The sequence below is a fragment of the Typopeltis vanoorti genome, chromosome 6, assembly GCF_054136105.1.
Source record: "Typopeltis vanoorti isolate ZY-2024b chromosome 6, IOZ_Tvanoo_1.0, whole genome shotgun sequence".
NCBI classification, from domain to species: Eukaryota; Metazoa; Arthropoda; class Arachnida; order Uropygi; family Thelyphonidae; genus Typopeltis; species Typopeltis vanoorti.
In genome coordinates, this window is record NC_143554.1 from 20635984 (window position 1) to 20663003 (window position 27020).

General features: G+C 36.4%; 1 protein-coding gene across 1 annotated transcript in view; it reads right to left on the reverse strand.

Moving 5' to 3' along the window:
* Positions 1-27020, reverse strand: part of LOC150105323 (adaptin ear-binding coat-associated protein 1) — a 124752-nt gene that overhangs the window by 49039 nt on the left and 48693 nt on the right. Inside the window, exons 3-4 of the mRNA XM_090394089.1 lie at positions 25531-25635; positions 3210-3291 (exon numbers count right to left, since the gene is read on the reverse strand). Coding sequence (XP_090250215.1) covers positions 3210-3291; positions 25531-25635 — 187 coding nt within the window. The remainder of the gene's footprint in view (positions 1-3209; positions 3292-25530; positions 25636-27020) is intronic.

A 27020-nucleotide genomic window follows, 5' to 3' on the forward strand; every position in this document is an offset into this window, starting at 1 on the left:
TCAGTTCTGATGATATTCATTTTAACAATCTTTCAAAATAACTAGCAGAGAATATCTTTAAGTTTTGATGTAACTTTATCATTTGATGCCTTTTATAATTAATCCATATCTGGTTTGACTACTTTTTAAAATATTTTCCCATAAAGAACAGATTGAAGGTTTATGAGTGAAGTTTGCATATTATAAGCGGAAAGGAGGAGGGGGGGTACAGAAGAAACATTAACGTTACTTAAGGGGCTTTTCATTGATTAGATGCTAAAGAAATTTTCCAGGATGTGACTGGATGGGAGGGAAGAGCCCACTCCTAGAAGTTATAATTGCTCTGTCAGTGAATATGATAAGGAGTGATATGATATTCAATTATGGTTAGTGTGACCCACAGTCAGTGAACACAGTGTGGATGCTCATGTAAAATTATTACAATAACAATAATAATTTCTAAGCTTTTTCCGTAGCCTATAGGACATTTTTCTGCCTTGATATTTATCTTCTATATTTTTCTTAGTCATCCCATGACTGGTTTTGCTATTTTTGCATATAACTTAGCTGTCTTACACATTTCATAAATCTTCATCTGTATATGCTAATTTACTTGCCAGGAACTTTCCATGTCATTTCTCTTTTTTCTAGGATTATCTCTAACTTTGTGAGTTTCCCCGTGAAGTTCTGATTTTACTATCCCTGAAGAAAACCTCACTGCATTCTTCCCAAGCTAAATAATGTTTTCAGATTTTGCCACTCAGTTTCTAAAGATCTGTTCTTATTTTCAACCTTTCTCTTCAATAATAAATTGGAGTTTAAAGTTTAGCTCTGAAAAAGAGATCACCACTTTGATTCTTTAACTTTGAAACATTTTTTTTTAATGAAATTTGATTATTATAAAATTGTATTTAATTCCCTGTATACTCCCTCTATCCTGAACTAGTCTAAAGACATTGCTATCAATCAGACTTGCTTCTTGTGTTCTCTTCATATCAATTTATGCAGATTCATATGAAGGAACATGATGTAATGATTAGCCTGTGTCTTGAACAAAAATTCAAACATTTACCAAAAACATTTCGGTATGCCTGATATCCCTTTACTCTAGTACTGTTTAGATCTATAGCAAGAATCAACTTCATGTAAACAGCATTCTCTAGAGCATCGGTTCCCAACAGGTGGTACGTGTTGGGCATTCAGGGGTACACGAAAAATAATCAGTAATAGCAGAAAAACAAGTAAAGTAAACTATTTTACATTAAGATAGGCACTGAACAAAAGTGTCAGTATTTAAAAACAGCTATTTTAAAATCAAGGAGTACAATTTATAGAAATGGGTTTAAAACGAGTATGCAAGTGGAAAAAGGTTGGGAACCACTGCTCTAGAGACTCTCTAGAACTCCTCAACTTCTTCCTTAGGAGAAAGTTTTGTGGAATTTGCACAAATGTTGCAACATCCGATTGTCTATTCTAAAAGGCAAGTCGACTGGTCTCACACTAATGTGGCAGTTTTTACTTGAAGAAACAGGAGGAAAAACTGCCACCTCTAATAATGACCTTCATCCTGCAAAACAGCAAACTAGACATAAGAACAAACGATTTACAGTGTATTTGCAAATTATGCTGGCCTCAGCCTTAGCTGCTTCAAAACAATTCAAAATAATCATTTTAAAATTTTCATACATTGTTTGTAATTACTTTCAATTAAAAAAATTTATCTTCATTTTTAATGTTGAATACTTTAACTACTCCTTCCTTTCTCTGACAAGGGGTGTTACCTTGTTACAGTTACCTCTCTTTTTGTCAGGGAATGAGGACAAGCACTCTAAAGTCAGTTATTAGAATAACCTGAACAAAATATAAAATGTGCACCATCAGCATAAAAAAAAAGTGTTGAAGTGGAGCTTGGAGAGGAATCAAAGAAATACTATATTGCCATAATAACTAAGATGTCAAAATTACTTTTGTATTTATACAAAAGTAATTTTGACATCTTAGTTATTATTTAAAAGTATCTCATCTGTTTTTTTGTATTTATCTTGATACTATCAATTATGGCAATATAGTATTTCTTTGATTCCTCTCCAAGCTCCACTTCAACACTTTTTTTTTTTTATGCTCATGGTGCACATTTTATATTTTGTTCAGGTTATTCTAATAACTGACTTTAGAGTGCTTGTCCTCATTCCCTGACAAAAAGAGAGGTAACTGTAACAAGGTAACACCCCTTGTCAGCAATGACATTCAATAACATTGCATCATCATATTTCTGCTTATGGTCTAAACTAGTATAGGATACTGGGTCAGACTATCAAACCAATTGATAAGCAAAGAGGAGTTTAATAAAATATAATAAGTTACTAGAAAGGTTTACAGGATTGATGGAGAGGAAATTTTTCAGCACTTGGTGAAAGGAACAGAACAAGAAGTCATTCCTGAAAATTGAGTAATGAGTGTGATTAGCAAGGATGTGAGGACTAGACTGTTTGCCTGGAAAGTGGCAAATAAATGGGTTCCCAGTCTATTGTAAATGCTTTACAGGTCAAAGAGAGGTATGACAAATATTGTGTGAACAGCTTGGATCTCATGTGATGAGCCTTTGGACTTCATGGACGTTCCATGCAATAATAATGCCCCGCATTATAGGAAGAATCACTACCCTACCAATTTTGAACTTGAGGTCTCATCAGTAGGTAACTAGACCCTCAGACAGACCGAATGCTAAAATCAATGCAAGTTTCCACGTACAACTGGCAAAATGGTATATCACTATGTTAAAATAATTTATGAGAGATAACTGCAATAAGTCTTTTCACTTTGTTACAAAACCCTTGACAACGCATTCTTGTTTTAATCTTTATCAAATGTGAGCAAACAAAAGCCTAGCCAAGAAGTAACTTTACCCACAAACTTTTCTTTGTTTCACTCTTGGCTAAACAATTAAAAAGAAGAATAAAAATTTTTTCAAGTGTACTTAAAGAAATTTTATTCTTCCAACTGGTTGATAAGCAGTATTCTTATCAACCAGTTTGAATCTTATTCTTATCTTTATTTCCCAAAGCAAAACTTACTAGAAATAACTTTTTTGAACTCCAAATATCTATTTCCATTTACCACCTGCTGAATTATTTATTCTTTCTAAATGATACAATATTCAAGGTGCAAATATTTCATTAAGTTTTTAATCTTCCTTAAAATAACTACTAGATGAAAATATAAGCACTTACTTGAAGTGATCTTGAAGTGCTACATTCAAATCAAAAGAGTCACCCCTATCTGCAAATCCAATGCCAATAAATGCTGATCGACCTGAAATATGTACTAATCATAAACAAGAACAAACTTCAGGGAAAATATTACAATAATATGAAAAAAAACTAAAAATTTCAATATAAATTGTTCCTTCTTCCATGAAGTAATTAGCATAGAATAACAGTATTACTGTATATGCACTACAGTCATGCTGAACTATCTCAGTTACAGCACATCATAAACATCATACAGGGATACATATAGAAATTTCATTAAACTTTAGTTTCATGTTACTCCTGAATTAAAGCAATAATATATATAGCAAAGCTTACTGAGTGATGGAGCTACTGCGCTCTCCAACCAAAAGCAAAATTAGACCTAATATAAAATTTTACATACCTGGTTGTGTAATTTTAGAAGGTAGGGATGACAAGATATTTGGAGCTAAAACATACAATAAGAGAAATATGATGAGAAAGATCATATTGTACATGTTATGGCTCCTCGAGTTTAGTTCCAAATATCTTGTCACTCCTACCTTTTAAAAATACTGTGTATGTCTTTTTAACTACCCTTTTATATAATTACAATTTTATATTAGCTCTAATTTTGCCTTTGGCTAAAGAGCAGGGCAACTCCATCACCCAAAAAAAGCTTTGCCAGATTGATCATTGTTTAAAATATTTCCATTTTAGTTTCATTCAGATGTATTTAAATATCATTTGTCAAGTGTTTTTTTTTTAGTGAACTACCATTTGAAATATTCCATTTGTGCATTCATTATATAAATAAATTTCAAACTCACTTGGAAGTAAACTCCACTGGGTAAATTGTTAAAGGAATAATGAATATATAACTATTAATATAATACTGTTTAAGGTGGGCAAATGTTTGTTTTTTGTGTGCTATTAGAATTTCCCTACTCATACTAGCATTAGGCACTATACACAGTTACAGCATTGAGGAAATATGCAAAAAATAGTGATGGATTATTACATAAAGCAAGAATGGCAATAATTGCTAATGTTATCAAGTGCATTCTTTTTCACTGTTCAGTAGCTAGCAGTATAATACTAGTTAAACAAGAAACAGTTTAAACATAGCCAATAAGGTGCAAATGTTCAATACATAAAAGTGTGTACTTACAACAAAAGAAAAGGGAAACATTACTGATAGCAGTTTAAAATTATCTATTTGCTAAATGGAGAGATATTTAAACAGATATTCAAACCATCACTGCTATTACAAGTAAATGATTATGAAGAACTCGTAGACAGGCTTATACGTTGGTTATGCATTTCTAAATCACTTAGGGAATTGAAACAACGTAGATCCGAATATAATTAAATAATACTTTAATAGATATTTCGGCAATGTCTCATTGCCATTTTCTAAAGGAACTTACAAAAAGGCAGGTGCACACAGGCCCTAACAATACAGTAACTGGAAATGAAGATATGAAGCTATCGTTCTCCTAGAAGTCCTGATGGTGCCCTCTGGCAGGCTAAGTAGGCATTCTTGGCCGTTGGGCTGAAGGTCTGCTGATGTATGCCTCCCAAATTTGGGGCAGTCGCATACAACCAAATTTGTTGAGGTTTGGAGAGTTTCTTAGGGCAGAGGCTGATTCCATAAATTATCTTTCGAATTTATATTTGCTCCGGTGTATTATTGTTGCTTTCTTCCACCGTATTCTGTGGCGAGTATCCAGAGCATGGTCTGCAAGACCAGAATGGCTATATTTGTAAAACCGGATGTAGTCCTTGTGTTCAGAAATTCTGATATTCGCTGTCCTGCCTGTTTGGCCAAAGTATGACAGTTTACAACTGCAAGGGACCTGGTATACACCAGGTAGGTCTAGAGTAAGTGGTTGGTCTTTGGTAGAGCGGATAAGGGATGCCAATTTTCTGTGAGGCCTGTAACAGGAGGTGAGGTCATGTTTTTTTAGAATTTTGGTAATTTTTTCTGAGGTGCCTCGGATGTAGGGAATGGTGATGGATTTAGAGTAATCTTTTTTGTGGAGGGGGGAGGAGGGGGGCTGTGGTTTGTAGGTTTTAATATTTTTTGGATTTTTTTGGGGGGTAGCCATTGGCTGAGAAAGTGTTGAGGATGTGATTTAGTTCAGTGTTAAGGGCTATGTCGTTAGACATAGGGGGGATTGTTGGTGGATGTATCTGCCTGTATGGGTGGGTTTTCTGTAAACTGAGAAAACCAAAGTTCCATCAGACTGGCGGGTGACTAGTGTGTCTAGGATGGGGAGGCAGTTGTTTTCCTCTTTTTCCAGGGTGAACTTGATTCTGGCGTGTTGGTTGTTTAAGTGTGTAAGGAAGGAGAGGAGTGTTTCAGAGCCATGTGGCCAAATAGCGAACACATCATCAATGTAGCGAAGCCATATGGTTGGTTTTTGTGGGGCAGAGGCTAAGGCTTTTTCCTCAAAAGTCGCCATAAAGAAATTGGCTAAGGGTGGGGAGAGTGGTGAGCCCATGGCTGTCCCCTCTATTTGTTTATAGAATTTTCCCTGCCAAACGAAATAACCTGAGTTCATTGTGAACTGAAATAGGGCTGAGATATCGGGGGTAAATTTAGCTTGGATTAGCTCTAAAGTTTCCTTGAGTGGGACATTTGTGAATAAGGAGGAGACATCGAAGCTGACCATTATGTCAGTATGTTGGAGTGTAAGGTTTTCTATGCTGGCTTTGAAGTGGGCTGAGTTTTTTTTATGTGTGATGGTGTTTTGCCAGTATAGTGTGTGAGCTCTTTGGCCAAATGTTTAGCTAATTTGTATGTGGGGGAATCAATGCCATCCACTATGGGACGTAATGGCACATTTTCTTTATGTATTTTTGGGAGTCCGTAGATACGGGGGGTATAGAGTTAAACGGTTTTAATCTGTTGGTAACTTCTACAGGCCAAGAAGTGACTTTCTTAAGGAGGCTGTGAAGTTTTCTAATTTGTGAGTTGGTGGGATTGTAATTGATAGGGAGGTAAGTAGCCCTATCTAATAGAAGAGCATTCAGCTTACCTTTGTAGTCCTTTTGGTTAAGTACTACAGTTGCATTTCCTTTATCCGCTTTGGTGATAACTAATTCTTTATTGTTTCTCAATTCCTGTAGGGCTTCAAATTCCTTGTTGGATATATTGGTTTTGGGTGGTTTTGCTATGGAAAGGACACAAGCTATATCCAGTCTTACACTGTTGGCGATTTGATGTGGCAGGTGGCGGATTCCTCTTTCAATCTGGATCATAATATACTCACTTGGTATTTTTTTGGGAGCTATGGCGAAGTTGTGGCCACGTGATTATGAAAAACTTCAAATGGCAGTTTGGAGTTTTCAAATAGCATATCAACTCTCACAAATTTGCTAAATTTGTGAGAGTTGATATGCAAAAGAATTCTGTGGCTAGAAGTGGCTTCCTGTTCCACAAGACCAGATTTCTACAGATAATTAAAAAATGAATGCAATTCATATGCACAGATTAATGTCTATTGTACAACCAGTCTGGACAGGAAAGACTGAAGAAACAAAGAATCTGAAACTCTAAGGTGTTCTAAGAGGAATTTCATTTGTAAAAGAAAAAAGGATAAAAGATCTTGTTCACTGCCCTGTAATTGGTATAGCCCTGGAGATATAATAATCACTCTTATTAACAGTACTCGTCCACGATTTGCTGAATTTTAAAGACATTACCATCGAGACTCACGTTTCAGTCAATATGCTATTTTTTTTCAGAGAATCCATAGAATAAATCTGCCTTGCTTTGTGGGTGGGTGTCTTGATAATTCAGTCTGAGATGAGATGAGTAATGCACACAACCACAAAAATTTATCTTCCAGTCAATTCAGTTTTCCCTATAAACAGAGAAGTTAATAGGAAATGTGAAAATTTCAGTCACGAAGGGGTTTCTGCAGAACTACAAAGCTAGCAATTATGACAAGCTTAGTAGGCAACTTGGAACAGTGCATGGCATGAATGTTATTAGTGCACTGGAAGCAGTCAAGGATTATTTGAACGAGGCAGTATCAGAGTGCATACCTATGGTCAGGAGGGTAAAACGCGTAGGGATTAAGTGGATGAGTAGCAATATAAAGAAGTTGCAAAAAAAAAAAAGCAGTTTGGAAAGAATATAAACAAAAAGGCGATCATCATGCTTATAAGTAATGTAAAGTACGAACAAAACAGGTAACTAGTATAGTGAAGGCTAAATCAAATTTTGAGAGAAAACTAGTTAAGCAGGCCAAAGTAAATAAATCCAAGAGGTTTTGTTTTTTGTTACATAGCAAGTAAGAGAAAGAAAGATTATGGAAAAATGACTTTATTCAGTGTAAATGGTAAAAAAGTGACAGAAGCAGAAGAAATAGTTCGGTTACTAAGTGATCCAGATGGTGACTTTGCAGTTACCAATATGACAGATGGATGTGCAAATTGAAGTAGATGAACTGGAGGTACAACTTCTTCAGAGGTACTGCCAGTACCTCTGAAGAAGTTGTGGCTCTGACTCTGGAGTGGTGGTTAAAGTATTGAAAAAGTTGGTTAAAAGTAAAATTCAGAAAATGGGTGGATAGGAATATGATACTCTATAGGGAGCAGCAAGGCTTTGTAAAAAGTACGTCCTGCATCAATAATTTGTTCACATTTTATAATAAGGTGACAACAGAATTGGATAACGGAAATGGCTATGCCATGCTAAACTTTGCAAGGCATTTGACAGAATACTACATGGAAAACTATTACAAAATTTGGAACAAATAGGAATGGATGGGGGATAGCTGACAGACATCAGAGGGTGGTGTATAGTGGAATAGAATCAAAGCAAATGCAGGTGACTAGTAGAGTGCTCCAGGGCTCTGTACTAAGACCACTGCTCTTTAATTCGTGCATTAGTAATATGGTGGAAAATTGTGTGTGTGGGGGGGGGGAATATTCAGTTGTTCGCTGATTATGCAAAACTGGGGAGAACAATAGTTGATAAAGGTGATGTAGATACCTTACAGGATAAATTGGCAGTTTAGGAAAAAGACAATGGTTCATCAATTCAATGTTATAAAATGTAAAGTAATGCCTTAGGGATGAAAAGATTACACACTTTGTATCATATTGATGTACTAGTTCACAGGAAATTGATGAGACTAGGGATCTGAGGGCGATGGTAGATGAAGATTTGAAATTCAGAAGTACATATTGTAAGAGTTGACAAAACTCAGAGGATTACTTGGATGTTGAAAAACACATTGACAAGTAGAGATAGAGAGGTTATTATCCCTCTTTATAAGGATACGATTTGGTCACATGTTGACTACTGTGCACAGATTTGGTCACCTGCATATTTCTGGAAAACCAGAAGGTGGTGGAAAAGATTTAGAGATGAGTGACCAAGCTCATGACAGGTCTGTGGAATGTTCACAATCAGGATAGACTGGAAGTGTGTGGATTGCATAGTTTAGCTGACATGCAGAGGAGAGGGCTTATGATAGAAACTTATAAGTTACTAAAGGGATTCTAGAAGACAGACACAAAAGAAAATTTTCAATACATGGGGAGTAAGGAGAAAACAAGAGGGTCACACTCAGAAGTTGTCTGAGGGTTTGCAGACACTTGGAGAGTGTAAGTTTAAGATGTATGATAGGCACTGTGTTAATGGAAAGCATGGGCCTCCTGCGATGAGTGTTTTGACTCCATGGAGTACCTGCGTAAATAATAACAAAGTGTATCAAGCAAACATAAGACCATTAATTATTTTCTTAGCATTGATTTTATCCTAAGAAAAAGGATTTTGATTTTAAACAAAAATGAATAGTTCTCCAATAGAGTATGACCAAACAGAAAACTTATCAACATAGCATAACTAAGTGGAAGGATAAGAAGTGATAGTAGTAAGACATTTAGTTCTCCATGAAGATAGGTCTTCCACAGAGTACTTTTGATTTTTTCCCTTTCAAAATTCAGATTTTGGACAATCACTTACTTGCTGTTAATCAAAAGGCATCTCAGAATGTATGCTGTTCTAAAAGGATTTGATTTCCAGACAACCTACAATGCATATCTTATACTTGATAAATTAAATTCTTGTTTTAATCTTTTACTAAGTATGAAATACTTCACAGCAATTGCCTTAGTACACCACAATGCAAAAACATTACAGCAGCGGTCTTCAATCTTTCAGACAGTACAAGCCACATTAAAAATTTCAATGAAGCCTGCAGGCCACTAAGCTATACTGCTGTATTTAGAATTGCAAGATGCTTTCCAGATTCACAAGGAATGCTGTGCATTTGCTACTTTACATAAAATCCTATAAAAATAAACAAACTCAGCTTTAAGAGCATAGGTAGGAGTCGGGTTCATGATAAGTAAATACAATCAATACTCGAAAAAAGATAATTTAATGAAGAAAACATTATTTATTTATTTTTTTTTTACAATGTCAATGGGCAACTTGGCAATGTTTTTCCTTGACCAGCTTGTCAAGGAAAAACATTATGCGTAGAGTATTCTCAAGATGTTGGTCCGTAATCTGAGTTCTTGTCTTGGACTTTACATGCTTCATTCTGGAGAAGAACTGCTCACATAAGTATGTGCTTCCTAACAAAGCGCACATCTTCAAAGCATGCCAGCAAAGATTAGGGAATGCATCCTCAGAAATGTAGTCTTTGTAAAATGTAAGCAAGGGCACATTGAATAATTTTCCTCTCAAAGAAGAGTTGTTTTGGAGTTCAAGCAGCTCCATTTGTACTCAGCCTGGCATTTCGGCAGCATTGACACTGAATGGCATTGAAAATAAATCTAAAAAAGACTGTTGGTTACAAAAATCACAAAATCTCTTTTAGAACTTACTTCGCAACACAGCTACTTTTGTAGCGTATTCATCAAGAGACGAACAGGTGGACTCAGCAAGAAGCTGAAAATGAGTTAAGTCTTTTTCTGCAAGTTGTGCCTACCAAAGTTCAAGCTTGGTCACAAAAGCTTTGATGTGATCAAACAGAGTGTGCACCAGTTGATCTTTGGATTGTAGCTGCGCATTTAGGTCATTCATATGCAACGAGATGTCTCTCACAGGCAAAGTCTATCATCCACTTCAGATCGTTAAATTCCGCAATCAGATTCCCCTTGGTTTGCATGAACTGCTGTATTTCGCTCCTTAAGTCAAAGACTCTTTTAAGAACCTTTCCTCTGCTCAACCAAAGCACATCACTTTAATAAACCACATCACCGTGATCCGCTTTGTACTCTTGGGTCAAAAACTCTTGGAATAATGTTGACGACAGTCACAATAACTTGCATGACATTCTCAAATGCAATAGTTTTTGCACACAAATTCTCCTGGTGTATTAAACATTGGTAATGGACGAAATCTTTTCCTTCTAGTTCCAGTTCCTTCTGCAGCAGCGCAACAACCCCCTCATTCTTTCCCACCATAGCAGGGGCACCATCGGTTACCACACCCTCGAGGTTGGTTAAGCTGAGGTTGAAACGCTGGAGCGTTTTCTTGACAGCTTCAAGAATATCAGTGCCTTTCGTCATTCCCTTCATAGGTACGATCGCTAGCAGTTCTTCTGTCATGTTGCATTCTTGATCAGTGCCACAGACAAAGAGAGCCAGTTGTGCTATATCCTTCACATCTGGGCTCTCATCTAAAGCAAGTGAATATGACCTAAATTCGGACGACCGTTTTTTTAAAGTTTCTTCAATGTCGTTGGCAAGTTCTTCGACACGTTGTGCTACAGTTACCCCAGACAAACTCGTTTTTTAAACACTTCCTTATTATTTGGGCACAGAATATCCCCAGTAGCGATGAGACACTCTTTCACAAACTCGCCATCCAAGAAAACTTTTGATTTTTTAGCAATTTTTTCAGCGATGACATAACTTACTTTGACGCAAGCTTTGCTCTCTTCCCTCTGCCTTTTAAAATGTACCCCTACTGGCATTTTATATCAATTTGGAGATGGTTCACTTTGTGCACACGAAGCTGCCCTTGAAGGTGATCGAAATTGAACGCATGCTTTGTCTCATAGTGTCGTTTTATATTGTATTCTTTTGATAATTACACTGACTCACGACAAATTAAACACACTGGCTTATCATTGATCGGCACAAAAAAAGTACAAGTTGGTCCACTTTTCATTAAGAACCTGACAAGAATCACTTGATTTATGCTTTTTACTCGTAGACACCACAGTGATGGAAGGTGAACACAAAAAATGATCCAAAATGGCCATGTAACGGTTATTATCCACTGAACATGTCTCACACTAATGAAAAAAAAGTCTGGCAATATAAAACCACAATAGGCTATGGCTGACACATCGAACATGCGTGCGCTTATACGTGAATATCACACTGTTCACGACCGACTGACTGTGAATGAGATCCTCTTGTATTTATATGAAAATGACAAAGCATTGAGAACCTTTGAGATGTATCTGAAAGGCACTAGACAGTGCACTCGAAAGAACTACTGCTTCAGCCATCTACCTGCGAGTACTAGTAAATATTAATATTAAATAGAAGAAGCATGTCTATTTAATACTTATTTTTATAGGATTTTATGTAAAGTATCAAATGAACAGCATTCCTTGTGAATCTGGAAAGCATCTTACAATTCTAAATACCACAGTATAGCTTGGTGGCCCTCAGGCTCCATTGAAATTTTTTTTTTATTTAATCACATTTTAATGTTAAGTAGTTATTTTTTCAAAATGGCTGGCGGGCCACGGCAAAGAGCTTCGCAGGCCATGCATTGAAGACCCCTGCATTACAGGAAAGGACACCACCCAGAGTGGCTTCGACCTTTATTGAAGTATTTTATTGAACTTTTCTTTTATTCAAATTTTATTCGACCTTTATTGAAGCAGTAGCCAAATCCAAGGTTAAGTCAATGCAGAAGTCAATTTAAATATTCAAGTTGGAAAAAAAAAGGTATGTCACTTTAATACTCTGAATGAGAGATTTTGAAAGTTTTTCCACTTGGTTATACTATAAATTAAAGATGCCAAGAAATATTTTTGGTTTAATACCTTATCCAAGTGGAAGCAAACAAAGTTTGAACAATAAATTACACGATAACCACAGTAATTAACTTTAATGAAATGAAAGTACAGATATTTCGTACTGAAAATAACAGTACATCATCAATGTAGAAACAAGCAAATCAAAGAAACAGGAATACAAAGTACATACAGCAGCAGCAGTCGGTTGTTTACCGAGTAAAAACTGTCGCTGCCTGCTAGAAATTAATATTAATCAATATTATTAAAAATTATTTTTGATGGTTACATAAAATAAGAATCTCCCACACTTTTTGGGGAGAGAGAGAGAGAGAGACAAATTGTTCCGATTCAGATTTGGCCAATGTAAAAGAGCTTCGCAACTTTCTTTGAAACGGCATTCATATTTAAACCTACTTACATGGAGAAGACGAGCTTCATCCCACTGGATACTGTGTTTAGTCAATACTATGTTGTGCCAGACCAGACTTTTGAGGTTTCATGTATTCTATGCAATATTGACATTCATTAATTCCTTTTTCCACAGAATGGCTTGTCTACCTGAAGTATGTTAGATTACATTCACAAGCTACCTGGTAAATGCCAGCTAATGATAGAGGTGACAGTGTCTTTTGTAGATTGCAACAGATGAAAAATTTTGTTGATAGGAAAATGTGGGAATGAGATGACACTTCTTTCAAATTCTACCAATTGGTTCAGAGATGCCAGAAATATAAGGGATTGGAAGCTTGCAGTCTGTTGAAGAATCCTGAAGTATTGGAACACAGGAGTCAATTATCTGCTGGATTTGATTAGGTTTGTAATCATTAAATTCCATTAATGTTTTGATAGTGAGAAGTTCTTGTTGTAAGCTTGAGAGAGAGAGAGAGTGGAGCACATATTATGTGCTCTATTAATTAAAGACTTGATAACACCAATTTTTTTGAGAGGTGTGATGAGCAGACTTTTGATGAATTTATCTGCCAGTAAAGGTAGGTTTCGATAAACACTGACTGATAAATTACCGCAGGCTGTGCAGGTAAGAAGCATGTCCAAGAATGGTAAACTACCAGCCTTTTCTTTTTCTATGGTAAATTGAATGCATGAGTGAAGGCTACTGATCTGTTGTAGGAAAGTGGCAAGTTCATTTTCAGAACGAGGCCAAACAGCAAAGACATCATCAACATAACGAAACCAATGAGAGGTTTCGTTATGTTGATGATGACTCTCCATTCATCTCCTCCCATATCTCTGGTATTGAGTGCTTCAGGCTTCAAATTAACTGAAGAAAGGTTAACTACAGTGTTGGTAGGAAGTTTTGGTTCGGAAGTTGAGTTATTTTTTAATTTCTCGATATGTCGACCTCATATTTTTTAAAATTCTTTATCCGCAGCAGTGCACGAGATGTCATATAAAATTGACCAAAGCTCATGGTTTAACGTGCTGGAAAGCTCTTCTTCGAGCACCCGAATAGCTAAGTTTGCGTCAGCTAGGAGAACGCAAGTGGCGGCAATTTGTTCTCGTAGCAGAGCTTTTCACTGTTTCACCAGTACAGCCACTGTGGTCTTGCAGACCATGCTCTGGATACACGCCACAGAATACGGTGGAAGAAAGCCACGGTAATACACAGTAGTAAATTCAAATTTGAAAGGCTATTCGTGGAATTAGCCTCGGCCCACAGAAACATGCCAAACCTCAACAAATTTGGTTGCATGAGACTGCCCCAAATTTGGGAGACTTACATCAGAAGATCTTCAGCCCAACAGCCAAGAATACCTACATAGCCTGCTAGGGAGGCACCATCAGGACTTTTAAGAGAAACAACAGCTTACTGCTTCGTCTTCATTTACTGTGTGTAGCGCCTGCGTGCACGTGTCTTTATTTTAAGTTCCTGTGAAGATGGCAATGTGACATTGCGAAAATATTGGAAATATAGATTAAAGTTTAATTTAATTCATATCCTTTGTACGTTGTGAATTCCTTAAGTTATTTAATATGCATGTTTAACCAACGTCTAAGCCTTTCTACAAGAATTGATGAGACCTTAACTGAGGTCTCATCAGTGGTAGCCACACCTAGAAATGATTATTATTATTTTAGGAGACTCCAGGGAGTCCTTAGACTCATCAAGGGAGGCCCTAAACATCATGTCCACACAATTATACGACATTCTCACAGTATCTATCATACTTTGCCTTGACCTCGCTCACCATCATAGCACCCACAACAGACTCTGGCAGCTTATTCCACTCATTTACTACTCTAAAAGTAAAGAACCCAGCTCTAACACCCCTGCTAACCACACTCTTGCCCAGCTTCCACAGGTGTCCCCTAGTTCTTCCACCACCAATCCTGATCTCAAAAATATCCTCTGAATTAATCCTATAGAATCCCTTTAGCAATTTGATTGTCTCAAATCATATCTCCCCTTTTCCGCCTATCAACTAGTTTCTGCAACCCACAAATCTTCAACCTGTTCTCATATGGTTCATTCCATAGACCTGCTATCATCTTAGTCAGTAGCCTCTGGATCCTCTTCACCTCCTCCCCATCAAAAAGGAACCTAGGTGACCAAATCTGGGCACAGTAGTCGAGATGAGGTCTTATCAAGGCTCGGTACAGAGGTACAATAACTTGCTTGTCTCTGCTCGTCAAGGTATTTTTCAACAACCAAGCGAGTTGATGAGCTGATTTAGTTACTTTTGCAATGCGCCATCTAAACTTCATCTCCCTATCCACCAACACTCCCAAGTCCCTGGCCATCAATCTCCTGAAGTACAGTTCCACCAATGTGGTATACTGCTGCTAATCTTTTCACCCCAAAATGCATAACCTTACATTTTGTCACATTAAATTGACGTCCATTCTCCTTAGCCCAGAACTCCAATCTATCCAAGTCATCCTGCAAGATTTTGACATATTCTGCATTCACTATCACCCTACCCAACTTTGCATCATCAGCGAACAAATGAACTGTTCCACTTAGATCCTTCCCTATATTGTTAATGAATAGATTAAACAGCAGTGTTCCAAGAACAGAACCCTGCAGCACACCACTAGTCACAGGCCGTCTTTTGGACTCTACTCCTGAATAAATTACTCTTTGATATCTCTCCATCAACCACCCACCTATCCATCTTACCAACCCTTTATCCATGCCCATATGTTGTAGTTTACGGATTAGAATTCCATGTGGTATCCTGTCAAATGCCTTTGCCAAGTCCAGCAGTATCACCTGTAAACCCATTTCCCTTATCCAGTTCAGCCGTCACCGTGTTATAAAACTTGAGCAAGTTACTGAGGCATGATCTACCCTTCACAAAGCCATGCTGTCCCCTGTACGGTATCTCATTTTCATCAATCTGTTCCTGTATTTTTCCCTCGACTACTTTCTCCAAGACCTTGACAACGACTCCTGATATGCTGATCGGTCAGTAATTTGCAACCGTAGTCTTGGATCCTCCTTTATGCAGTGAATCTATTTTCCCCTCTTTCCACACCTTCGGGACTAAACCAGACCCGAGACTCAAATTAAACAACATGGTCAAGGGCACTCATAATTCCTTAGCTGCTTCACGCAAGACTCATGCCGGTATACCATCCAATCCCACAGATGTATTCACATTAAGGTTCTGTAATAGACTATTCACTGCCACTTCATTCATCACAATTCCCGTATAAACTAATGGTTTCTTCATTTTTTCAATGTCACCACCTGGATGATATACTTTTGCAAAGTGCATGCTCAGTAACTCCACTATATATCGACTGATTCAGTGACCTCCGTACCATCGTCATTCCTTAAAATCGTTTTGCCGTGTACCGTTTTTTTTTTGCTTGCAGCATATTGAAAGAATTGTTTGGGATTCTCTTTTGCTTGCATAGCTAGTTTCCTTTCATAATCCGCTTTTGCTTTTTTTTAACACGCTCGTTACCCTTCTGGCCTGCACTTTATACCGTCCATGTGCCTGCAGGTCACCCCTTTCTTTAAATTCCCTCCACAGTAGTTTCTTTTTTTGTAGCTCAAGCTTAATAGTGTTATTCATCCATTTAACCCCTACTTGTTTTACTATTCAGACCCTAGGTATACAATCAGCCATAATCTCCTGTAAATGATCCTTGACCACTTCCCATGCTCTATCGACATCCAGCCCTTGCAGTTGTACATGCCATGGCACTGATCCAAGCAATCTCCTAAGCTTGTCATACTTGCCAGCACGGTAATTCCACAAATACCCTGTCTTAATCGAAAATTCCACACCTTTAGCCACCTCCCAGGTCAAGATAATCACTTTATGACCACTCTCATGACCTTATGATCGCTCTCACCAATAGGTGGCAACATGGTCATATTCATTACAGTCAAATTCTGAGATGCTATTACCAGGTCAAGCACTCTCACACCCCTAGTATTTTCAATTACATGCTGTCTCAGATAATTAACCCTTAATAATTGAATAAAATCCATTTCCTTCCTCACATGTGTCCTCTCCTCCTTCCAATCAATGTTACCATAGTTGAAATCCCCCATAATAATTACCCTCCTTCCACTCATTTCATCAATTTGTTTATGCATACTATCTCCACCATCTATTCCATCACCTGGTCTATAGCAGCACCCAACTGTATATTTTATTCTGCCAGTCTCACACCAAATAGCCTCAAATGAGCTCCTTTCACTATCCTGCGATACAACTTCAATTCTCCTTGGCTGCAGTTGATCAGCTATCATCAATAACACCCCTCCCCCCATTTTATTCTCTCTGTCCCTCCTAAAAACACTATAACCTACACATTCTATCCCACTAACTGTATCATCTTCCATCAGCCATGTTTCACTAATGCCAATGACCTGTGGCCAGGAAGAGCCAATCAAGGCCAAAAATTTTTCCTTCTTGTTCCTAATACGCCTAGCATTAGTATACATGAAATGCAGTGATCCCTTTGTCCCGCCCCTATCTTGATGCGTTATTCTAAATGTCCCATTCCCATTTTTTGTCCTTAGTGCTGGCTCAGGTACATTATATACATTCTTACACTCAACTGTCTCACTGATGTCCGCATTACAACTCCCCCCCCCCTCCTTGGTAGTTCTAGTTTCCCTGGTTCTGCACATCCATTTTCATTTCATTCAGCAACACTTTTTCCAGTCTCCGCACACCAAGTCCATTCAAATGCAGGCCATCCATCTTGTATAAGTCCTTTCGCCCATCAAACTCATTCCACACGTGCACGAATTCCACACCACACCATCTGCATCACCTGCGCATAATGTCATTTGCGATTATGGCCCTCCTTCTAAACTTCTCTGTCATACCGCAGCAACAAACTCACCATTCTAACTCTGACACTCTTTTCTTTCGCTACCTTTAACAATACTTTCAAGTCCTCTCTCATAAAAAATTTATCACCTTTCAATTCATTTGTACCCGTCACAATTATTAATTCTTTCACCCTCTGTTTTTGCAATCTAATACTCTCACTTACATCCTTAAATTTTGCACCTGGTAAGTACGATTTAGTAACACTGCCAACTATCAGTCCTCTTAATAATGAGTCACCATACAACACTCTTTCCTTTTTTTCAGAAACTCTCCCACTCTTACGCTGTTTATTTACGTTGACCGAATCACTCTTTCCAGAGTGATTCGGCTAATGTAAATAAACGTAAATAAAAAAAAATTATACCAATGCAGAAGTCATATTTCCATATACAAGTAGCCAAAAGAGTCTGGGAAGTATAAAAATAAATTAAAGATACCAAGAAATTATATACTTGGTTTAATCCTTTATCCAAGTGTAAGCAAACAAAGTTTGTGCCTGAAGAATTTTCAGGACTGGGGCAACTCGTGCAACAAAACTTTGTTGCATGAGTTGCCCCAGTCCTTCACATCACTTGCCTCAGTATCCCATAATGCAAAGCACATCTCCTTGAAGACATGTATAATGCTATGCATTATGGGGAGGGTTACCACCCGGAGACTGGTTTTGACCTTTATTGAGATCTCATCAGTGAGAGCCAGACCCAGAGGGATACCAAGATTGAGGTAATGCAGAAGTCATATTTTCATATACGAGTTGCGAAAAGGTGTCACACCTTACACTTGGATAAAGGATTAAACCAAGTATATAATTTCTTGGCATCTTTAATTTATAGTACAACCAAGCGAAACATTTTCAACAATGATCTGGTTAGTAACTCTTCCCATAATGCATAGTATTATACATCCGTAAGGATATGTGCTTTGCATTATGGGATACTAAAGGCAAGTGATACAAAGTCAGCCTCTGTATACGAGTTGCTCATTCGTGAAGTTACTTCACGCACAAACTTTGCTTACGCTTGGATAAAGGATTAAACCAAGAATATCATTTCTTGGCATCTTTAATTTATGAATGAGAGATAGTTGTTTAAAGTTTTTCCACTTGGTTATTATGAAGTAACTTGCCAACTCATGTTATATATAAAGGTTGCTGACTTATATTGCCATAGCCTCCCATAATTGAATCTTTGGTCTTGCTTCCAGATGAAGCATCAATAAGGGCCTCCAAAACCATTCTGAGTAGAGACCCATAACATTTTTGCATTATGGGATACTAAGGAAATGGATATAAAGTCAACAGCTTCTTATAAACAAGTAATAACCATGAAGTTACTTCACACTTATGCACAATTTCTTGCCAAGTATAATTATACATCATAACAAAGCAGAAACATTTTCTATAACCTACAAGTCAGTGAACAAGATTTCTTTATTCTTCCTTCTATTAAAGACAAATTTCCTCGCTTAGACTACTCCATGCCAAAGTTCATATTCCAGTAGTCATTCAGTAGACACTTGATCTGAACATGTGGATTACGTTCATTTAATTTTCCTGCCACGTCTGGTCTTGAGGAACATTAAAGTTTCTAATCACATGATACTTTGAAACAAAATTCTGCATGGAAACTCTTAAGTTTGAGCAACTTTTCAAGGAATGTTACGAAACCCTTCATAATCAAATCGAATGTGAATCTCAAATAGTTTAAATGAAAAAAAAAAATGGGAACTCTGAGAAGTTTTTGGTACTGAGACCACATTATAATATAAATAAGGAATTTATTAAAAATAAGCAATTAAAACCCAACAAATTTTGTAAGTTGTATGACATATCATCGGGGTAGTGGTACATGAAAGTTCACACAACAAAAGCTTATTAACAATTAATTACACATATTAGATGTTTTTGATAACTTCACAATTCTTAAATGTAACTGATAAACCTGAATACAAATTATAAATCCGTTACTGTATGCATGTTGGAACACTGCTAGTTGTTGCTATCACATTCTGTGGTATCATAAGTGCTATATCCTGGGTCCATGGCAGTTAAATTTTTGATAAAAGCAGACCATACTTGATGTAAAATTAAGCCTTGATTTTTACTGCATTGTGTAAGGATCCTAAGCATTTGTGAGGTTAACATATGACATTTTTGTTTGTTGCCTGACTATTTGATGGCCAGCAGTGGTTGTTAGAATTCAAAGCCTAATTTATGCTCTTCTTTTTTCAATGTCTTTTACGTGTTCAGACATGTGGATCTCTCCCGACCTTCCTGTCTGGCCTACATAACACATGAGTAATTAATCTCATAGATGCCTGTTTTTTTTTTCATGGGGTGATGCGGAGGTTTCACTGGATGTAGGGATCTTGATATCTTTTGTCAAGGTAAAAAAGCCACTTTATCTGTGACAATCTTGATGTAAGACAGCATGATTGCATTCTTGAAATCTTGTTTAAGTAACTGAGTTGCAGGAGATGTATTAAGAATTTTTCTGATTGTTTCGGGTTCAAAACCATTAAGTGCAAGGTTCTGTTTCAGGTAGTGCAGTTTTCATTCCTTTTAATTGACGTGCTTGATATTGTATGCCCTGTCTTATAAAGTTTTAATTATGCCTATCTTTCGCAATGGAAGGTGGTATGAAGTGGCATTTAAAAATCTTCCCATTGTGGTAGGTTTTTCTGTATATGGAGAAGGATAACCTTTTTTTCCTCTTCATTTACTTCAACAAGAATATCAAGGAAAGATAATTTTTTTGTGCTGTTCTAGTTCAAGAGTGAATTTTATATTGGATGCAAGTTGTTCAAGACAATCTTTGAAAGCAATCAGCTCATCCACCATTCCTGACTAAATGACGAAAATATCGACATAACGTAACCAAATTTCTGGTTTCTTCTGAAAGGTTTTTAAGGCATTACTTTCAAAATTTTCCATAAACAGGTTGGCTAAGGCTGGAGAAAGGGGCAAACCATAGCAAGTCCTTTTTGTTCCCAGTATTTGTCTTGAAATATGAAAAAAGTGTTTTCCATGCAGCATTTGAATAGTCCTCCAGTGTCCGGTGGGAAAAGATTTACTAGATCCACTATGTCATTTCGGGGTACATGCACCTGGTGAAGAGACTGATTACATCGAAACTTGAAACCTATTAGAAGAAACCAAAAATTTGGTCACGCTATGATATTTTCGTCATGGTCTAGTAGTAATTCTATTTTTCTTTCTTTTTAAGTAAATATATATTTTTATGTACTGAACCTTTGAACCCCATTGTTGTCAGCTATATTTAAATTATTCCTTAGTTTCCTAATAGTATTATATATACTACTGGTCACAGATTAGTACAAATAATGCACTTTGTAACATTTGCATCTAATTGTGCCTTTCTTGCCTCACTTAAGTTTTCACCCTGAAGATGAGATACATCTTCATAAGCATTTTCTTAATGCAGGCTTTATTTTCATCACATAATTTTATGTACATAGTCTACTTGTGACCAGTGCTTGTGTAATGATTGAAGTTTCATGAAAAAATCTGTCTATAGTGTTTTCCAGTGTATTAAAATAAAGAGCACTTTCTTACAAGAAAAATGAAACAATTATGCCTATATATGATTCTATCTTAAATATAAAGATATTTAAGTTCATATATTCTATAAGTGATTAGAATAGGTGGCCAAAACTAAGTTGAAAACTTATGACTTCACTAATTCATGAAATAACATTATAGCACTGTTAACAGTATGATTGTGAATGAATATGTTGTTAACTATGCTTCTAGGAATAAATGTTTTAATGAAAATAAATATAAAATATTAGTTTAAAGCCATATATTTCAGCTTGAATATTACAGGCCATCAGTGGCAAATGATAATTAATTACAAGGTAAAACAAACAATGAATTGATTTGAAACAGTAAGAACAACATGATGTCATACATAAAACAGTGCAAAAGCTTAACTGAGGAAACATTGTATTATTAATGCTTCAAATTATTGAAAAATCATGATGCTCCTAAATATTTACAGCAGAAAAGAAAAAAAACTGAGCTATTTTTGGCATTACAAAGGATAGCTCCATTGACAAAACTAGCTTCGTTTTTTCTTTTCTATTATATTATTAATTATTCATTAACTATATTTACAAAAACTTTGCGATACGCAAGAGATTTATTCTAATCATACATCTTAGATAATGAGAGGCAGGCATTAAAGTCTGGATGGTTAAGTAAAGCCTCAGTGCTTTTTTTAAACAAACGTTCAAATTTATAGTGACATAAATGAATATATAGCCAGATTTCTCAGATTTGCTGTTACTAGTGTAAGCCTGGTATTCTTGTATTCTCTTTTCTAGCGAGTATCCAGTTTGTCTGAATAAGAACAATGACAGTCAAAAGGAACTTGGTAAACACCAGGAAAATTCAGAGGAGAGTGTTCATCTTTGGAAGATGGAAACCATGATCATTTCTTAAGAGTAGGAAAGTAATTTGTAGAAAAGTAGCCACTAAATTGTATTTCTTAAGAATTCTATAGTGCTTCTTAAGAATTCTATATGTGTGGGATTGGGACTTGACATACCATTTCCTTGTTATTTGAGCTAGGATTATAGGAATTAAAAAAAATAGATGTGCAATCCTTTCTGAGATGCCATTGAGTTTCTATATCATTTGATGTTTAAGAGTTCTTGCTATAATTGTTCAGATGCAGAACAAATAGTATGAGCTGAAAGTTCTCACTTTGTTATATTATAAATTAAAGATGCCAAGAAATTACATTCTTGGTTTAATCCTTTATCCAAATATAAGCAAATAATGTCTGCATGCGAAGTATCCTCACAACTGGACTACTTGTAAATAGAGGCTAATGACTTCACATCAATTGCCTTAGTATCCCATAATGCAAGGTACACATCCTTTACAGTGTGTATAATACTATACATTATGGAAAGGGTCACTATCCAGACAAATTTCGGCCTTCATTAAGGTCTCATTAAAATTCAGCATAGATACTAAGGCTGAGGTAATGCAGAAGTCATATTTCTCATTTACAGGTCTGGGTATTGGCCCTTCTTATAATGCATAGCATCATATATGACCTAAAAGGATGTGTGTTTTGAATTATGGGATGCTAAGGCAACTGATGTGAAATCATTAGCCTGTATATACAAGCAGCCCAGTCGTGAAGTGACCACACGTGCAAACTTTGTTTGCTTACACTTGGATGAAAGATTAAATTAAGAATATAATGACTTGCAAACCCAAAATTCTCTGGGCTATGTACAGTGCATAGTTTGAATTTGTTACTAGAGACATGGCCTCAACTGTGTTGATAGCAATGACATTCTTTGGTGCGATTCAAACATTATATATGATGTTTCCTGAATCTGCGCAAAGATGAAACATCTAGATGAAAGTGAAAAACTTTCAACATCTATCTCTGATTGAGAGTAATTTAATAAGAAAATGATACACCTTTTCACGTTTTCTTTTTACAAAAAGCAAACCTACTCCGTATGGAATCCATCTTCATTATTAACAATGTCAGAACGGCAAGCTATTAAGAAATTACAAAACAAAGACATTATTATTCTTCCTGCAGACAAAGGCAATGCTACGGTTGTGCTCAACTCTGTAGATTAGCACAACAAGATGCGAGACTAGATACAAACTGACACTTACTCAATCCTCGAAAGAGATCCTACCAGCAAATTTCATAATCGTACAAACAACCTTCTGAGAACTACAACAGAATTCCCCAGGAACATACGTCTATCTCTATGTTCTCTCCATCCACTGATCCCTCGATTATATGGATTACCTAAAATCCATAAAGAGAACATCTCTCTACATCCAATTGTAGAGGGAATTGATTCTCCAACCCATAACCTTTCAAAATTTCTTGTTAAATCTTTAAAATATTTCTCAGGTAATTCATCATCTTTTATTAAAAACACCGTGGATTTTGTCTCTAGTCTTAGAGATATTATTATCAAAGAAAATGAAATCATGGCCAGTTTCGACATAGTCTCCTTATTTACCAATGTTCCTACAGAAGAAGTTCTCTTACTTCTAAAAAACAAATTATCAAAGAAATCATGGCCCTTTTAACTCACTGTGTTCATTCAAGATATTTCAAATTTGGAGAGAGACCATCTACAAACAAAATTCTGGCTCAGCTAACATCTACCTCGAAGATTTGAAGAGAAAGCTATCTCCTCCTTCCCTTTAAATCCTAGAGTTTGGAAAAGATATATAAATGACTTTTTTTTTTTATTTGAAAACACAGCCATGAATCTCTTCAGAACTTCCTACATCACCTAATTAATCAACATCCAAACATCAAATTTACAGTTGAGTTAGAAGTTAGTGGTTCTCTTCCTTTTTTGGATGTTCAGCAGAGAAATTAAAAATTTCAAAATACAGAAAACCTATCCCCACAAACAAATATCAATGCTCGATCCCATCATTATCCCCCATAAAAGTTGGGAATCATTTCTACACTTGGACATCAGGCTCGCTCCCTTCTTTATAATGAGGAACTTAACAAAGAATTCAATTTCCTCTGGACTACCTTTCAACTGAATGGTTATTCCCAGAAAACCATTAACAAATTCCTGTTTAATCCAGTCCCTCGCCATAATGAGGATACCACAAGTGTTAAAGGAAACGTTTCTCTTCCCTACATCAGCTCCGTCTCTCCCAAACTGGCCAAGGTGCTCAGGAAATATAACATACGGACTTTATTCACACCTCTACCAAAAATCTGCTCTTTACTGAGCAGACCTAAAGCTAGACATAACAACCTAAAATATCCTGGAGTCTACCTTGGTGCAACTGTGAGAAACCATACGTTGGCCAAACAGAGAAATCCATTCCACTACGCATCAAGGAGTATCAGAGAAACATGAGTTACGGAAGAACACGAGCCAGTGCTCTGTCTAGCCATGTTCTGTTTTCCGCAAATCGTAATGAAGAGAACCACACCCATCCAGTACTAAGTCTAATAATATTTTCCATTGTTATGAAATTGAAAGATAGTAAAAACTAAAGAAATTATTCTCAATCCTATACATCTCAACAGCAACTTGAGTTACAACTTATCACTGTCATTGTGCTGCTATCCAATATTGGCGTACACAAGATTTTGAGCATAAGCACACGCCCAACAATGAAATCAGAGAGAGAATGTTTTTAAATACACAAACGTCAATGCATTAACGTTGAAATGTATTCGCTAACTTTTCGTGCTGTTTAGAGTTCGTCCCGTTACGTTTTTGTTGGTTATTTCTATTTTTTCTTGTACCTGAAGAAGTCTGTTAAAAGACAAAACTAATCGTGCCATTAAAATCTATTTTTTAAATCTCATCTCGGTTTCCCAGTCATTTAATCCTAAAAATCACATACTTCAACCAAGTAAATCAGTCATCTAACATATATATATATATATAAATAACCAGGAAAAAGAAGGCAGGGTAGAAGTTTCGCACGTGATTTCTAAATTTAAATTATAAATTTAGAAATAATATTTTTTAGATTTTGTAATAAAAGAAAATAAACTGATAAGCTGGCAAGGAAAGTTAGGCTAGCTTATATATTCACAGTAGTTAAAGAGTTTATGTGTCATCTTATAAGCTATCTAGATCTTTCTGAAAAATGGAAAGACAAACAGCTACTGAAAAACACCACCTATGTTGCAGACTAAACTTTTGCTGGAAGTAACAGTGTTATGGCAAATGGCAACTTGCCTCTAGAACAAGTAATTTTCCTGTTTAGGGATGTAACGTCTTTGACACATATCAAATTATAACAGAAAAATCACCACTACACTATGAGCAACAGTTTGATTCCATACCTTGGCAGGCTCATGCCACTGGTAAATGCCACTTGGCTTGTTTATTGCAAAGGCTGTTGGACCAAATCATATGCAGGATATAGGTGTTACAAGATAATTCAGTTTCTTTATATATTTCTAATATAAATTAACAAAGGAGTATACTAACCACCATCATCTTGTATTCTTATGACAAAATAACGACTAGAATCCATCACAGCTTCAACTGCAATTCCTGGGTACTTATCAACTGGACATTTTGCAAACAGTTCTCCTATTAAAATAGCAATAAATTTCATTCTAATATTAATATTAGAATACAAATTTTTTTTATCAAAGGAACAAGTGAAATATACATATAAATTTAGTTCATAACTGTGAGAAAGGGTTGAGGTGTATAGACACATTTTGCAAATATACATATATGTCAGTCTTTCATAAACTGTCTGCAAAAATGGCAATAATACACTGCTGGCCCATTTTTCAGCAAGATTACAGATGCCATTCTGATAGAAAGACTTTCCACTAATAATTGATTTAAAAAATCAATTATTAGTGGAAAGAAGAAAAAAAAAAGTGGTATTTTGATTTCCATTCTCCCACAAAAATGGCAGTCTGTTCCTCTAGTGAAGATGGACATAGCCTTTTCCACAACCAACCAAATTCTTCCTAAAGATGTCCTGTAGAGTTCAGAGTTCAAATGAGAACTAAGCTGGCTAATCTGACCTCTACACTTCGATTTCTTCAAATCGCATTCCTACAGTCCTGCAATATGATCATGCATTGTCATACTGATATTCAACAACTCTGCACCACAGAGCAGGTCATTAGGTAGACAACACAGTTGTTCAAAATAACAACCCAACAATTTGTTGTATTTTCAGGCATATTTTCACATTTGGTGGAATATATTGTTGTAGGTGGAGGAAATAAGAGATCTTGGGGTGATGACAAATTGCCAAAATTGTGAGGACAACATAATGAATTCTGGGAATGATGCAGAAGTAACCGACTTGTAGAAGTAAGGAAATTCTGGTTCCATTGTATAAGGCTCTGATTAGGCCACATATGGACTGCTGTGCACAGATTTGGTCACCTGGTTTTCAAAAGGATGAAGAGATCTTGGAGAAGGTCCAGAGGCGATTGACCAAAATAGTTTCTGATCTCTGGAATGTTTAATATGAAGAAAGGTTGAGACAATGTAATTTGCAGAGTTTAGTGAATAGGAGGAAGAGGGGTAATTGATATGATAGAGACGTACAAGTTGGTAAGGGGTTGTTATAGGATTAACATTGAAGAAATTTTTCATAATATGGTGGGAGATTGGTGGAGAACAAAAGATCATCCCTAGAAGCTGTATAAGGAGAGTTTGCACAAGAGAGGTTTTTTGCATGGAAAGTTGTGAATTGCCTGAGAGCATGGTGACTGCAGAGAATTTGATTGTGTTAAAGGCACAGTATGATGAATAGTAAGACAAAAGGGACCTCCTAGATGAGTCTGACTCCATAGGGTCTTGGGATGATAATAATAATGATAGATTGTGTGGATAGTTTGGGTCTCCTGTGATCAGCCTTCAGACTCCATGGAGGTGCCCGTACAATAATAATAACTATGTTGTGAACAGAAAGAGGCCTTCTACAAATTTTTCCAGTTACTTTG